General features: G+C 50.6%; 2 protein-coding genes and 1 long non-coding RNA gene across 4 annotated transcripts; 2 read left to right on the forward strand and 1 right to left on the reverse strand.

The window, feature by feature from the left end:
- On the reverse strand, positions 1,297-10,124 carry LOC110260926. The gene is made up of 4 exons (XR_002344542.1): positions 9,968-10,124; positions 9,519-9,620; positions 7,963-8,105; positions 1,297-2,467 (listed from the first exon to the last, which is right to left on the reverse strand). It is a non-coding gene; the product is annotated as an uncharacterized LOC110260926 (long non-coding RNA).
- MT1D (metallothionein-1E) lies at positions 4,537-5,869 on the forward strand. Of its 2 annotated transcripts, none has more exons than XM_021093893.1 (3): positions 4,537-4,690; positions 5,252-5,317; positions 5,646-5,869. In XM_021093893.1, the coding sequence occupies exons 1-3, from the start codon at positions 4,663-4,665 to the stop codon at positions 5,735-5,737; spliced, it is 186 nt and encodes a 61-aa protein (XP_020949552.1). In that variant the 5' UTR covers positions 4,537-4,662; the 3' UTR covers positions 5,738-5,869. The 2 variants fall into 2 exon arrangements, with proteins under 2 accessions (XP_020949552.1, XP_020949551.1); XM_021093892.1 differs by lacking the exon at positions 4,537-4,690 and adding an exon at positions 4,834-5,089.
- On the forward strand, positions 9,524-11,067 carry LOC100739663 (metallothionein-1C). The gene is made up of 3 exons (XM_013988537.2): positions 9,524-9,557; positions 10,135-10,200; positions 10,902-11,067. The coding sequence occupies exons 1-3, from the start codon at positions 9,530-9,532 to the stop codon at positions 10,991-10,993; spliced, it is 186 nt and encodes a 61-aa protein (XP_013843991.2). The 5' UTR covers positions 9,524-9,529; the 3' UTR covers positions 10,994-11,067.

Raw genomic sequence — 13,447 nt, forward strand, 5'->3', positions numbered from 1 at the left:
GAAGTGGAATTCCTGTCGTGGCTCAGCAGTAATGAACCCAACTAGTATCCATGAAGACATGGGTTCCACCCCTGGGCTCACTCAGTGGGTTAAGGATACAACATTGCCACTAGCTGCAGCATAGGTTGCAGATGCAGCTCGGATCTGCATGGCTGTGGCTGCGGCGTAGGCCCACAGCTGCAGCTCCAATTGGACCCCTAGCCTGGGAACCTCCATATGCTGTGTGTGCAGCCCTAAAAAGACACACAAAAATATGCCATAAAAGAATGATACAAAGCCCGTGGTTTTAAATTCAACACATGTAATTTCAATAAATATATGAAGAACAAATAAGAGAGGTTTTAATGCTTTTTTTTTTTTTTGGCACGCCCTTGGCATGTGGAAGTTTCCAGGCCAGGGATCAAATTCACACCACAGCATCCACCCAAGCTGCTGCAGTGGCAATGCTGGATCCTTAACCCACTGTGCCATGAGGGAACTCCAAGAAAATTAGAAATTTTATAAACATTCATTGAAGGTTGAGCACTGGAAACAATTCATAAACAAGCCCCCCACATCCTGTATGGCACTGCTGCCACCTCCCCGGCATCCACACAGGAAATGTACACTTGGCCAGTTCCAGTGACCTGACAACCACCACCCCTAACAGGTCTCTGTTGTGACTTGGCTCTGAATCTTTGCAAGTCCTTCCCTTGCTCAGGCTGAAATCTTTCCCTCCAAAGTCCAGCCCTTGGCAACGTGAAAGTGGCAAAGTGACAAGGGATTTGGAGGGAATTACCCAGTCATTTCCCATGGAGAGGAGGTGTGCCTGAGAATTGGTTCCAGATGAGTATTTCACGTCTGCCTGGAAACGGTGTGGGGATGTTTATTAAGCAGGAGGCGCCCACGGTCTCGTAATTAATGCCAGCAATTAGTCCTCCAGGCTATTGGTACAGGGAATTGCTATTTGATGTAAAATAAAAGGGAAAGACACGTCACGTGGCCCAGGAGTCAGGCCCACGCTTGCCCACAGGTGCCCTGTGTGAAGGGGGGATTTCAGAAAACAGCCCGAGCTGACTGTGTGGGCCGCTCAGTTCACCGCCTACTTTGCCACAAGTGGTATGACCTGTGAGAGTGCGTCGACATCTCGGAGTCTCCCCTTCTCCACTTGTTTGTGTTTTTTTGTTTTTCTTTTTAGGGCCACACCCATGGCCTACAGAAAATCCCAGGCTAGGGGTCAGATCAGAGCTGCAGCTGCTGGCCTGCACCAGAGCCACAGCAACGAGGGATCCCAGCCGCGTCTGCGACCTAGACCACAGTTCAGGGCAACGCTGGATCCTTAGCCCACTGAGCAAGGCCAGGGATTGAACCTGCGTCCATTTGTGAAAAGGAGAGTATATCTCTATGTGGGGATTAAAGGACAGTGTCCTGGCTCCTGGCTTAATAAGCAATGGCCATGACGATCACTATGTCCCCACTGGCTGTCGGGAGAGGGAATCCTTTCAGCTCCCAGCGAGCTCCTGGAGAAATGCTCACTGGTTTGGAAGCATTACTTTGGGTGGGAGGTTAAGGATAGGGACTGGAAATTTGCTGATCCGGTACCAACGAAGTTTGGGTGACTTGCAATGAGCTCCCTGGGACAAGACACTGCCACAGCATTAGGAGAGATTCAGAAGCCTTTCCCATGTTTGTGTCATTTGAGCTGCACAGGAGCCAGTGAGAGAGTGACATGCAGGGGCTAGAGTGACTGTGCCAGTTCCAGAGAGGTTAAAGTCACACAGCTTGGAGGCCAGAGGTCTGATCCTCCACTACAGCTGAACGTACCCCCTGGCCACGGCTGGCAAATCATGATGGCACTGGATACTAAGTCCTGCCTCTCAGTATTCAGAGTTAGAAGGACCTTTTGAGATGGATCAATTGTGCTCCTGGCATGACACATGGGAAACTGAATCCCAGAGAGGTCACAGAGCTATGCTGACTGCTTGCTCAGTGCTCTTCCACTGTTCCCTCTGTGCCAGGTGTTCAATGTCCTCACCTTTCATGTGTTGGCATGGTGCCCCGGGGGGCGGGGGCAGGCACATTGCTGCCGTCTGCCTGAATGAATGCCAGTCCCACCTGTGTCACTTACAGCCACGTGACATAACCTCTCTGTGGCTCAGTCTCTTCCACTTGTTAAAGGGCAAAATGAATGTATATGGCTCATGGGATTAAAGAGTTAATACATGTAAAGAACTCAGCATGGCCTGGTGAGTGGTCTTTAATGTTAGCTATTGGTTATTATTATTGTTATTATTATTATACATAACATATGGGGGTATTTATTTACCTTGAGACAAAGAAGCAGTGCTGGTGTGCCTAGCTGTGTGTCCTGTGTTGTCCTCATCCACCACTTGAGCACGTGACCTGTGGTCCAAAAAGTCTTTCACATTTCTCACAAAACTGTGATCAGCACTGGAGATTTATAACCGTGCACACCACAGTCTGTGCCCTTATGGAAAAAACAGAAAGATACTTGCCATTTCTGCTACCATTTGCACCAGTATTTTACTGAACATGTTTCCTTTAAATGATTTATATGTTTTAAAAATATATTTGTATTAGTATTCTCCAGAGAAATACAACCAGAGAGAGATTTATTTTAAGAAACTGGCTTTTTTTTTTTTTTAATTAAAAATCGGAATTCCGGAGTTCCCGTCGTGGCGCAGTGGTTAACGAATCCGACTAGGAACCATGAGGTTGCGGGTTTGATCCCTGCCCTTGCTCAGTGGGTTAACGATCCGGCGTTGCCGTGAGCTGTGGTGTAGGTTGCAGACGCGGCTCAGATCCCGCGTTGCTGTGGCTCTGGCATAGGCCGGTGGCTACAGCTCCGATTCAACCCCTAGCCTGGGAACCTCCATATGCCGCGGGAGCGGCCCAAGAAATAGCAACAACAACAACAAAGACAAAAAGACAAAAAAAAAAAAAAAATCGGAATTCCCTGGTGGCTCAGTGGGTTAAGGATCAAATGCCTGCGGCTCGGGCTGCTCAGCATGCTGCAGGCCAGGGATCGAACCCACAACCTCATGGCTTCTAGTTGGATTCGTTAACCACTGAGCCACAACAGGAACTCCTTGAGTCTTATCCCATGAGGCTAGAGTAGTTGTTACTTCCTGCAACTCGCTCCAATAAGCATAACATCATCAAGGTAGTACCAGTGTGATGTCTTGCAGACTGAAAAGACAATCTAGGTCCCTGAGAACTAAATCATGACACAGGTCTGAAGCGTTGATAAGCTTGAGGCTTACCTCTGTTTAAAAGATTTCAAGCAGTACATTAATGTTGAAGATACACCAAAGGAAAACTTTGGGTCAAAGGAAAAGCTTATCCTGGACTTTCTCCTTCCCTTGGGAAGCGGACTGGATTCAGATCCAATGACACCACTTCCTAGTTCTGTGACCCCAAGTAAGTTACTTACCTTTCCCATCAGCCAAATGGGCTCATAAGTAATAGCATTCCTGGAGTTCCCATTGTGACTCAGCAGGATCCATGAGGTTGAGAGTTCGATCCCTGGCCCTGCACAGTGGGTTAAGGATCTGGCATTGCTGTAAGCTATGGTGTGGGTCACATATGTGGCTCGGATCCCAGGTTGCTGTGTCTGTGGTGTAGGCCAGCAGCTGCAGCTCCAATTTGACCCTTGCCTGGGAACTTCCATATACCTTGGGTGAGGCCCTAAAAAGAAAAGAAGAAAAAGTATTCCTCTTTCAGAGTCGTTGTGAGGGTTGAAAGATCAAAAAATGATTAACCCTCATACAAAATGCTGTGTAGTGGTCAGTAATAGTGAAAGGAAATGATTACTTTTCTTGATATATTATGTAACCTTAGATCTGCATGTCACCTAAAATGATTCCTCCCCTGGGAGCATTTTTTGCACAGCTTTCCTGGAGTGAGGTGGGCTGGCAGAGGGTGTGGAAAGTCTCTGGAGAGTTTTATGCAAAGGACCCAGACAAACGTGCGCATACAGCCGGTCAAACTTAAAGAGTGGAGAAAGAATGGGAGCAGAGGCCAGTGTCTGCCTTGAAACTGAGACAAAACAAAAAAAAAAACAAAAAACAGGGCCAAAGGCCTTCTAGGCGCAAGGCGGGGACAGGTACTGGGGGGCAAGGGTCACATCCACCATGGGTCTTTGCACACAACTCCCTCAGGTCTTTGCACAGCTCCCTTCAAACCAGGGACGTTAGTGTGGGCTGGGGTTGCACAAGGGCTCTGGGAAAGAATGAACTGAGGACAATTGCACGGGGTTGGGGTGGAGGGCTGGGGTGGCAGAAATAGACAAGATACCCCCAGAAAGGTCGCAGCCTACCTCGGGAAAATTGGGGAGGGGCGGGCAGAAAGTCTGGGACACCTACAGCCGCCCGGCACACCGGCCATCCACGAGTTCTAGGGCCAAAGGGGCGGCCCGGGCGCTGCACACCTACCCAAGCCTTGCTCACGGAACCCTGCCTGCACCCGGGCGGGCGCACAGCCCGGCCCCGAGTGCTGCGGGCGGCGCGGTTCCGCCGGGCAGGTGCGAGGGGCGGGGCCTCTGCGCCCGGGCCGCCTCCTCCGGGTATAAACTGAATCGCGGGCTCCTCGGCCACACGCCTCCCAAAGGACAAGTGCCTCTTCGCCACTTGCTTTGGACCTCCGGCCACACCTCGCCTCCAAATGGACCCCAACTGCTCCTGCTCCACTGGTAAGGGACCCCGGGCCCTGGCACTGCGGATGCCCCTTCCCCTAAACCAAGAAGTGTCCCTGGGTTTGGAGGAGGGTGTATTTTGAACTTGAGCTGAGGTGGATTTCTTTAGTGAGCTCCAAATGAGCTTTCTCCCTCGACAGTTTCACAAACAGAAACCCTGAGGCTCACGGCTCTCCTGCCCGCATTGTCCGGGAGATGACGGGCTTCTGGGTCTGCCACCGTGCTCTCTGCAGGCCTCTGAGTTGCCTATGCTGGGTGGGAGCAGGGGACACTGCGTTCTCTGGGCTCAAACAGAAGGTCCTGGCCGCCAGACCCAGGCGTCCTGCACCGGCTCTGGAGCCTGGGGCCATCGCTCTGGGGTAAATAGGAGGCAGTGCACAGCCGTTTACACAGAAGGTAGGGGGTGGGGGGACTTGACTCTTCTTTGTGGGGCAGGAGTTCCCAGCGCTGGGCTCTGCACCCAGGAGGAGGATGCAGGGAGGGACTGCTGACCATCTGCTGTGGCCCCTGGGTCCTACCGCTGTCTCCTGCTCACTGCTGTCTCTTCCTTGCTGGCAGGTGGCTCCTGCAGCTGCGCAGGCTCCTGCACGTGCAAAGCCTGCAGATGCACCTCCTGCAAGAAGAGTGAGTGCGGGGCCATCGCTGGGTGTCTGGGGGATGCCACCAGGGTGAGGGAGTGTACAGCCCTAGGGGGCTAGTCTTCCTTTGCCCCTCGGCACCTGTCACAGCTGCTTCTGACTTTCCACCTTGTCCTGGACTTAGGTGGGGCAAGGAAGCCATTTCCTAGTGGAACCCAAACCCCAAAGGTCCTCCCAATTGTCTTGGAACAGAGCATGTTCTTCTCCACCAAGGGTCCCTTGGATTTGAGGGCTGTGGCCTGGCTGCTGTTGGGCAAGGAGGTGCCTGGGAAAAAAATCATTTCCGGCATCTATTTTTCCCCATCTCTCCTCAGGCTGCTGCTCCTGCTGCCCTGTGGGTTGTGCCAAGTGTGCCAAGGGCTGCGTCTGCAAAGGGGCATCAGATAAGTGTAGCTGCTGTGCCTGATGTCGGGGAGCACCTGCCCCAAGATGAAAATGGAGGAATGTGGGCCAACCTGCGTTTTTACATGACCCTGACTCGATTGCTACATTCCCTTCCTATGAAATATGTGAATGATAATAAAAGTTGCTGACACTACTCTGACTCGGCTTTCTTTTCTGTGCACTGGGAATAAGGATATTTGTGCCATCCAGGGCTGGTGGAGGAGACTGGATGAGAAGTGCAGAGACTCGGATCCTGGGACAAAATGTTAGTCCCTAATAAGCTGAGTGCCTTGAAAAAAAACACACTCCTTCACTGAGTTCATCTTCTGTAAAATAGAAGAGCATCAGGCCAGATGATATGAAGGTGTTGGGCAGATACAAGGTCCCCTCTGTTCTCATGTCAAAGGTTGGTGGCACAGCAAGGGTTGGTGACTTCTCAGTGCTTCATTTTCCACTCTCTGAAAACCCTGGATAACTTCAGTTTCTCATAGATTTTAGGCTTGGTGGACCCTAAAGAAGTTGGAATCAAAACCCTAGTTACCTGATCCCTACCTGAGAGTCTCAAACTCCCTGCACGGAGAGCCTGGTGTGAATTTTCTAGATTTTTTTTTTTTTTTTTTGTCTTTTTAGGGCCACACACATGGCATATGGAGGTTCCCAGGCTAGGATTCAAATTGGAGCTGTAGCCACTGGCCTACACCACACAACCACAGCAATGCCAGATCTGAGCCACATCTTCTACCTACACCACAGCTCATGGCAACGCCAGATCCTTAACCCACTGAGCAAAGCTAGGGATCGAACCTCTGTCCTCATGAATATGAGTCAGATTCTTTTCCTCTGAGCCACGACAGGAACTCCTAGCTGGGGTTTTTATTTTCTATCCTCACAAACCTAAACTTTGGTAAAATAAAATTGAGTTATTAAGAAAAATTCAAAAGAACACAATATACAAAACCCAATTTTTTTCCTTCTTTTTTTTTTTTCTAGGGCCACACCTGCAGCATATGGAAGTTCCCAGGCTAGGGGCCAAATCAAAACTATAGCTGCCAGCCTATGCCACAGCCACAGCAATGCCAGATCCGAGCCTCATCCATCTGCAACCTACATAGCCGCTCACAACAACACTGGATCCTTAACCCATTGAGTGGGGCCAGAGATCAAACATGAGTCCTCATGTATACTAGTCAGGTTCGTTACACTAAGCCACAACAGGAACTCTCTAAAACCCAACTTTTGATTCAACAAATTTAAATGAGTACACAAGAAATGCAGTAACCTGGGAAAAAATTATATTTAAAAACTACACATTTGTTCACCTGAAACTAACACAGTATTGTAAATCAACTATAATTCCATTAAAAAGAAACCACACAGGGAGTTCCCATCGTGGTTCAGTGGTTAACAAATCCGACTAGGAACCATGAGGTTGCGGGTTCGATCCCTGGCCTTGCTCAGTGGGTTAAGGATCTGGTGTTGCCGTGAGCTGTGGTGTAGGTCACAGACGCAGCTCGAATCCCGCATTGCTGTGCTGTGGCTGTGGTATAGGCCGGTGGCTACAGCTCTGATTAGACCCCTAGCCTGGGAACCTCCATGTGCCACGGGAGCAGCCCTAGAAAAGGCAAAAAGACAAAAAAAAAAAAAGAAAAGAAAAAGAAAAAGAAACCACACATTCATCAAAGGTGTGCACTGAACACTGAAACGACTTTGCAAATGGCCCATAATGGAAACACACACACCTGGAGTAGCACTGCCCCTCCCCCCATGCCCACAGGGCATATCAGTCTTGGCTTGCCCAGTGCCCATAATGGGACACCCACCACCCTGAGATCTCCCTGTGGTGAGTTGGCTCTGAATCTTTGGAAGTTCCTTCAGGTCAGGCTGAACTGGTGTCTTCAAAATCTACTTGAAACCAGGAAAGTGATCAGGAACTCAGAGGTAACACCAAACCATTTCCCAACATGAGGGAGAGGACCTGGGGACTGGTTCCAGCTGAAAGACTCCGTGTCTGCCTGAGCAGGGTGAGGGCAGTGGTTAACGAATCTGACTAGGAACCATGAGGTTGCAGGTTCGATCCCTGGCAGTTATGAAACTGTGTGGTGTTTATTAAGCAAGAGTGAGGCACTGAGTGACTTGTAATAATGGCAATGGCCAGTCCCCCTGAGAATTTTGGGAGGGATTTGCTATGGAATGTAAAGTCAAAGAGAAAGACAAGTCACATGGCCCAAGAGACAGGACCACACTTACCCACAGGTGCCCTGTGTGAAGAGGGGATTTCGGGAGCCAGCCTGTGAGCGCATGTTGGTATCAAGCAGTCCTGGTTCACAGATCAGTATGGCACTGCCTGCTGCAAATTGTGAATGAGTCGCTCAACTCTGAGTCTCCGTTTCCTACAAAAAGGAGATTATATCTTTATGTAGTATTAAGTGAGAGCTGCCTGGGCCTCACTAGAACTTAATAAATAGTGTTCACAGTGACTTTTCAGGGAATGAATCGTGTTGAACCCCAACAAGCTCTTGGGGAAAGGCTAATCCTTGTCTCGCAATCATTACTGTGAGTGGAAGGTTAGAGTTTGATTGGAAAGTCACTGATCTGATGCGGGGAGAGTGTGGATGACCTGCAACTGCCCCTCTAGGATCAGATGCCGCCACAGCGTTTACGCAGACAAAGTACCGCCCACCGTTCATGTCATTTGATCTACACTGAACTAGTAACAGACCGAGCTTGCAGGGGCTGGAGTGATTGTGCCAATCACACAGATTTTTAAGCCACCTGCCCCGGTGCATGGTGCACACAGATCAGATTCAGAGGTCTGAACCTAGACTACAGCTGTCCTGCCTCCTTGCCAAAGATGACCGATTAGGATGTCACTGAAGGTTGAATCCTGCCTCTCATTATTCAGAACTGGAAAGGTCCTCGGAAACAGTCCAGATGTGCTCCTGGCTGGACCAACAGGTAGGAGTGTGAAGACCAGCAAAGTCACAGAGCTATGCCAAGGATCTGACTGCCAGCCCAGTGCTCTTCCCACTGTTGAATATGGAAAGGCAAATATCCACTTGTCTTGCTTTGATATTTAATGCCATCCACCCACTCAGCCCTGGAGAACAGAAGGATGGGAGGCAGAGGCTTGTGTTCACAGCGGTGCTGTTAGGGAGAAACGTCAGAGAAACGCTGCCTAAGGACCATCCTGGAGACGAGGACAGGGGGTGGGGGGATTGGTGGTGGAGGTCACATCTGCCACTCATCTCTGCACACAACTCTCAGGCTCCAGCCATACCTGGGAGGACGGGAGCACAAGCTTGGGGTTGCACACGGGTTCCAGGAAAGGGCAAACCTGAGGACAACAGTGGGGGGTAGGGGGTGGGGCACAAGGGTTGGCGGGGGTGGAGGGTGGTGTCAGGGGTGGTGGGGAAGGCAGCGAGAATGAGGGGGCTTAATTCCCAGAAAACCTGGGAACCCCTTTGGCTACTGACCTCTGGGAGAAAAGGGAAGGGTGGGGCAGGGAGGTGGGACGCTGCGTACCTCCTAGCAAACAGTCCCTCCAGGCGAAAAGGCACCAAACGTAGCCCTCCATGTGCACCAGGTCCCAGGTGCATTAGGAGAATCTGACGCTCAGCCTGGGGCTTTGCTCACTGCAAGTGGACGAGATTCACCTGGCCCGTGCAAGGCGGGAGCGAGGCCTCTGTGCGCCCCCGGCTGCCTCCTCTGGGCATAAACCCAGCACGCGGACCCCTGGGCTCCAACATGCCTCCCACCAAGGAAGTCAGTCTGCTTAACTGCTTGCTTTGGACTTCCCAGCTCACCTCATCTCCGCATGGACCCCAACTGCTCCTGCTCCCCTGGTAAAGGACCTTGGCTTTGAGCCTTAGGATGCCCCATCTCTGGCACAGGATGACGTGGGGTCCCTGGGGTGAGAGAAGGGAGGACTGTGTGAGCTCAAATAGACTCCTGTCCTTGGTCCAGGGCTTTCCTCCTAGACAAAGTCCTGGAAGTATGTCCAGTCTCCATTTAGCTCTATTTCAAATTTGGGGGCACTGAGGCTCCAGGCTAACCTTTTGCAGATCACCCAGCAGGTCACATCTAGACTGAGACGCAGTGCTCTGAAGAGACCTTGGAGCTACAGGACTTGGTGGGAGAAGGGGACATTGCCTCTTTGGAGTTTGGCTCATAAGGTGCTGGCCCCCAGCCCAGTCAGCCTGGCCTGGGTCTGGAGCCTGGGACTTGCCTGTGGAGGAAATCGGAGGGGACCTACCTTTCTGCTCCAGAAGAGAGAAGCTGGGCTTCTGCATGTGCCTGAGTGGGGCAGGAGCTCCCAGGGCTGGGCCCTGACAGAGCAGAAGGGTAAGAGAGGCATTGCTGACATCTGCTGTGGCCCCTGGGTCCCGCTCCTGCTCACTGCTGTCTCTCCCTTGCTGGCAGGCGGCTCCTGCAGCTGCGCAGGCTCCTGCACGTGCAAAGCCTGCAGATGCACCTCCTGCAAGAAGAGTGAGTGTGGGGCCTTCCCTGGGGGTCTGGGGTCTGGGCTGAGTCAGAGGAGGGAGCCCTGAGCTGAGCAGGCAGGAGCAGGATAGTGACCAAACTTCCTGGCATCCCCTTATTAGGAAGTGAGTCAGGATCCTGACTAGAAGCACCTTGGACATGATTGGCACCCAACCTCTCATTCTAGAACAGGGAGACTGAGGCCCATACAGGTTACCACCAAGCAAACCCACCTGACACTAGAACTATTTCTCTGCCTGGTGATGCTGCTTTCCTAATATTCTCTGGGGCAGAAGTGCTTTACGGCCATGAACTAGTGACCATGTGTGGCTTCTCTGACCTGGCGCAGCCCTTTCCTGTGAAGGTGGCCCAGAGCTTCCCTGCCTGTACTGGGAGCTGTTCTGTCTGGGGTTTGCCTCCACCTTGGTCTTGAAGACTTTCCTCACTTCATCGATGGCTCTGGGGGCTGGCTTTTTCCTGTCCCCGGAGGCCCCGTCACTGTCTCTCCAGGGCTCTGCCCTGTCCTGGGCTCAGATGGAGCAGGCAGCCTTTACCTGGAGTCTGAGGGCACTTTTCTCAGGACACAGCACCTCATCCTCAAGTCAGGGTGCCCTGGGCCTGGGGACAGCTTGTGCCAGGCCTACAGATGGGAAGGGCAGTTTCCCATAAAGTGTCCTCTGACTCTCACTCTGCCCTTTCTTCCCCAGGCTGCTGCTCCTGCTGCCCCGCGGGCTGTGCCAGGTGTGCCCAGGGCTGCATCTGCAAAGGGGCCTCGGACAACTGCAGCTGCTGTGCCTGAAGTCTGGGGAGACCCTGCCCCAGATGTAAATAGAGCAACTTGGACAAACTTGTATTTTGCTATTTTTCACATGAGCTGACTTCATGCTACATCCCTTTTTCTGTGAAATATGTGAGTTGTAATAAAAGTTGTCGATTTCATTCTGGCTGTTTTGGTTTGCATAAAACCAAGAGAGGGACTAGGGATTTAGAGGGAATAGGCTAGCCATTTCCCAGCGAGAGGCAGTGTACCTGAAAGTTGCTTCCAGATAGGGTTAGGGTTGCTTCCAGATAGAATACAGCAGGGTGATGGCTGTTCTGCATTTTGGACGGTGTGGGGGTGTTTGTAGACAGGAATGAGGCATGCAGGGGCTTACAATATATTAAAACAGTTTCTCTCCCTGACTATTTATTTATTTTGCTTTTTAGGGCCACACCTAAGGCATATGGAGGTTCCCAGGCTAGGAACTACAGCCATCAGCCTATGCCACAGCGACAGCCACAGCCACAGCAATGCAGGATCCGAGCCGGGTCTGCGACCTATACCACAGCTCACAACAACACAGGATCCTTAACCCACTGAGCGAGGCCTGGGATCGAATCCACATCCTCATGGTAACTAGTCAGATTCGTTTCCACTATGCCACAAAGGGAAGTCCTCCCTGGCTATTTTTAGAGGGAATAGCTATCTGGTGTTCAGTCAAAGAGAAAGAGGAATTGCATGGCCCCGCGGTCATGTCCACACTTGCCCACAGGGTTCCCGTGTGAAGAGGGGTTTGCAGAAGCCAGATGGTGTCGAGTGCATGGGTTGGAATGTCAAGCATCCTGGTTCACAGTCATCTTGTCATTTCCTGGCCATGTGATGCGGGCAGGTTCATGCTACTTTCTTAGCCTTCATTTCCTCACTTGTATGAAGTAGCTTATACATCAATGTGGAGGGTTAGATGAGGATGTGGCTGCTCCTAGCTAGGGCTTCAATAGTGGCCACTATTCTGACAGTATCCAAGATATTTGTGGGGACAGAATTCCCACAAAGCTCCAGGATAAAGGCTCATTGGTTGGAAGCATTACTTTGGGCGGTGGCTAGAGATGGATTGAAGCCTTGCTGATCAAGTGCCAGGGGCTGTGTGGTGGACCTGCAGAGCCCCCAGGATAAGATGCAACACTATTTTGGACAGACAAAAGCTTTTCCTTCACTGCAAATCCTTTGAGCTTCACAGGAACCAGTGAATGAGGAAACATGCAACAGCCTGAATGATTGTGCCATCTTCCAGAGAGGTTAAGTAACCTGACCAAGGTCACACAGCCCACAGTCATAGGTCAGAACCTACACCAGTACTATCTCACTTCTTGACACAGGTGGCTGATTATGTCACTGGATGTTACACCTGTCTTCCCTTATTCAGAGCTGAAAGGGTCCAGGTCCTCTGAGACAGTCCAGTTGTGTTCCTGGCTGGACAGATAGATGGGAGCCTGAAGCCCAAAGAGATCACAGAGCTACACAGCGGGATCTACCTGCCTGCTCAGTGTTCTTCCGCTGCTGCCTCTGTGCCAGGTGTTCAGTGTTCTCATCTTTCATGTGATGTTGTGGTGCCCAGTGCTGGGTGAGGGCCGGGTGCTGCAGTCAGCCTGCAGGAGTGCCACTCCTACCTGTGTCACTCATAGCCACGTGATATCACCTCCCTGTGGCTCAGTCTCCTCTGTTTGTAAGGGCAAAATAATTGTGTCTGGCTTTTAGGATTAAAGAATAGAATACATTCAAAGAACTTAGAATGAAGCCTGGCACACAGTAATCTATAATATTATCTAATTATAATTATTATGGGTCAAAGCATAGAATGTATTTTTCTACTTCCAAATCAGTAAGCCAGGGCTGGTATGCTAGCTGTGTGTCCTTTGTTGTTCTCAAAAAGCATTTGAGCATGTGACCAGTTGTCCTGAGAGGCTTATCTGCCTCTTCCCACAAAAAGTGGCTGGCACTAGGGATATCGAGTCATGAACAAGACAGCACGGCTCCTACTAACACATACAGGAGGATCCTGCCATTTCTGCTGTCTCCTGCACCAAGATTTCACTTAATATTTTATATATATTATATATACACACATATATATACTATATAATATATTATAAATATATAAATATATTATATCACACACACACACACACAAGTTCACTTATATGAAAAGCAAACTCTTAACCACTACTGAATATGGAAAGCAGTGCACTTCTAGACATAGATGGTAGCCACAGAAAACATTTGTATGTATTCCTTTTCTACCACTTTGTCACTGCCAGGATTGAGCAAACTCAGTAGAGGGGTGCTAAAGACACAGCTCTGGGCCAAAGGCAACTGTCACTGACTTTTTGCCTTGGGAAGTGACAGGACTCAGATCCAGGGCACCACTTCCAGGCACTGTGACCTTGGGTCAGTAGCCCCCTACTGATCTATGTAATTCTGCCTTTAGGAAACTGG

Source organism: Sus scrofa, chromosome 6, assembly GCF_000003025.6.
Source record: "Sus scrofa isolate TJ Tabasco breed Duroc chromosome 6, Sscrofa11.1, whole genome shotgun sequence".
Taxonomy (NCBI): domain Eukaryota; kingdom Metazoa; phylum Chordata; class Mammalia; order Artiodactyla; family Suidae; genus Sus; species Sus scrofa.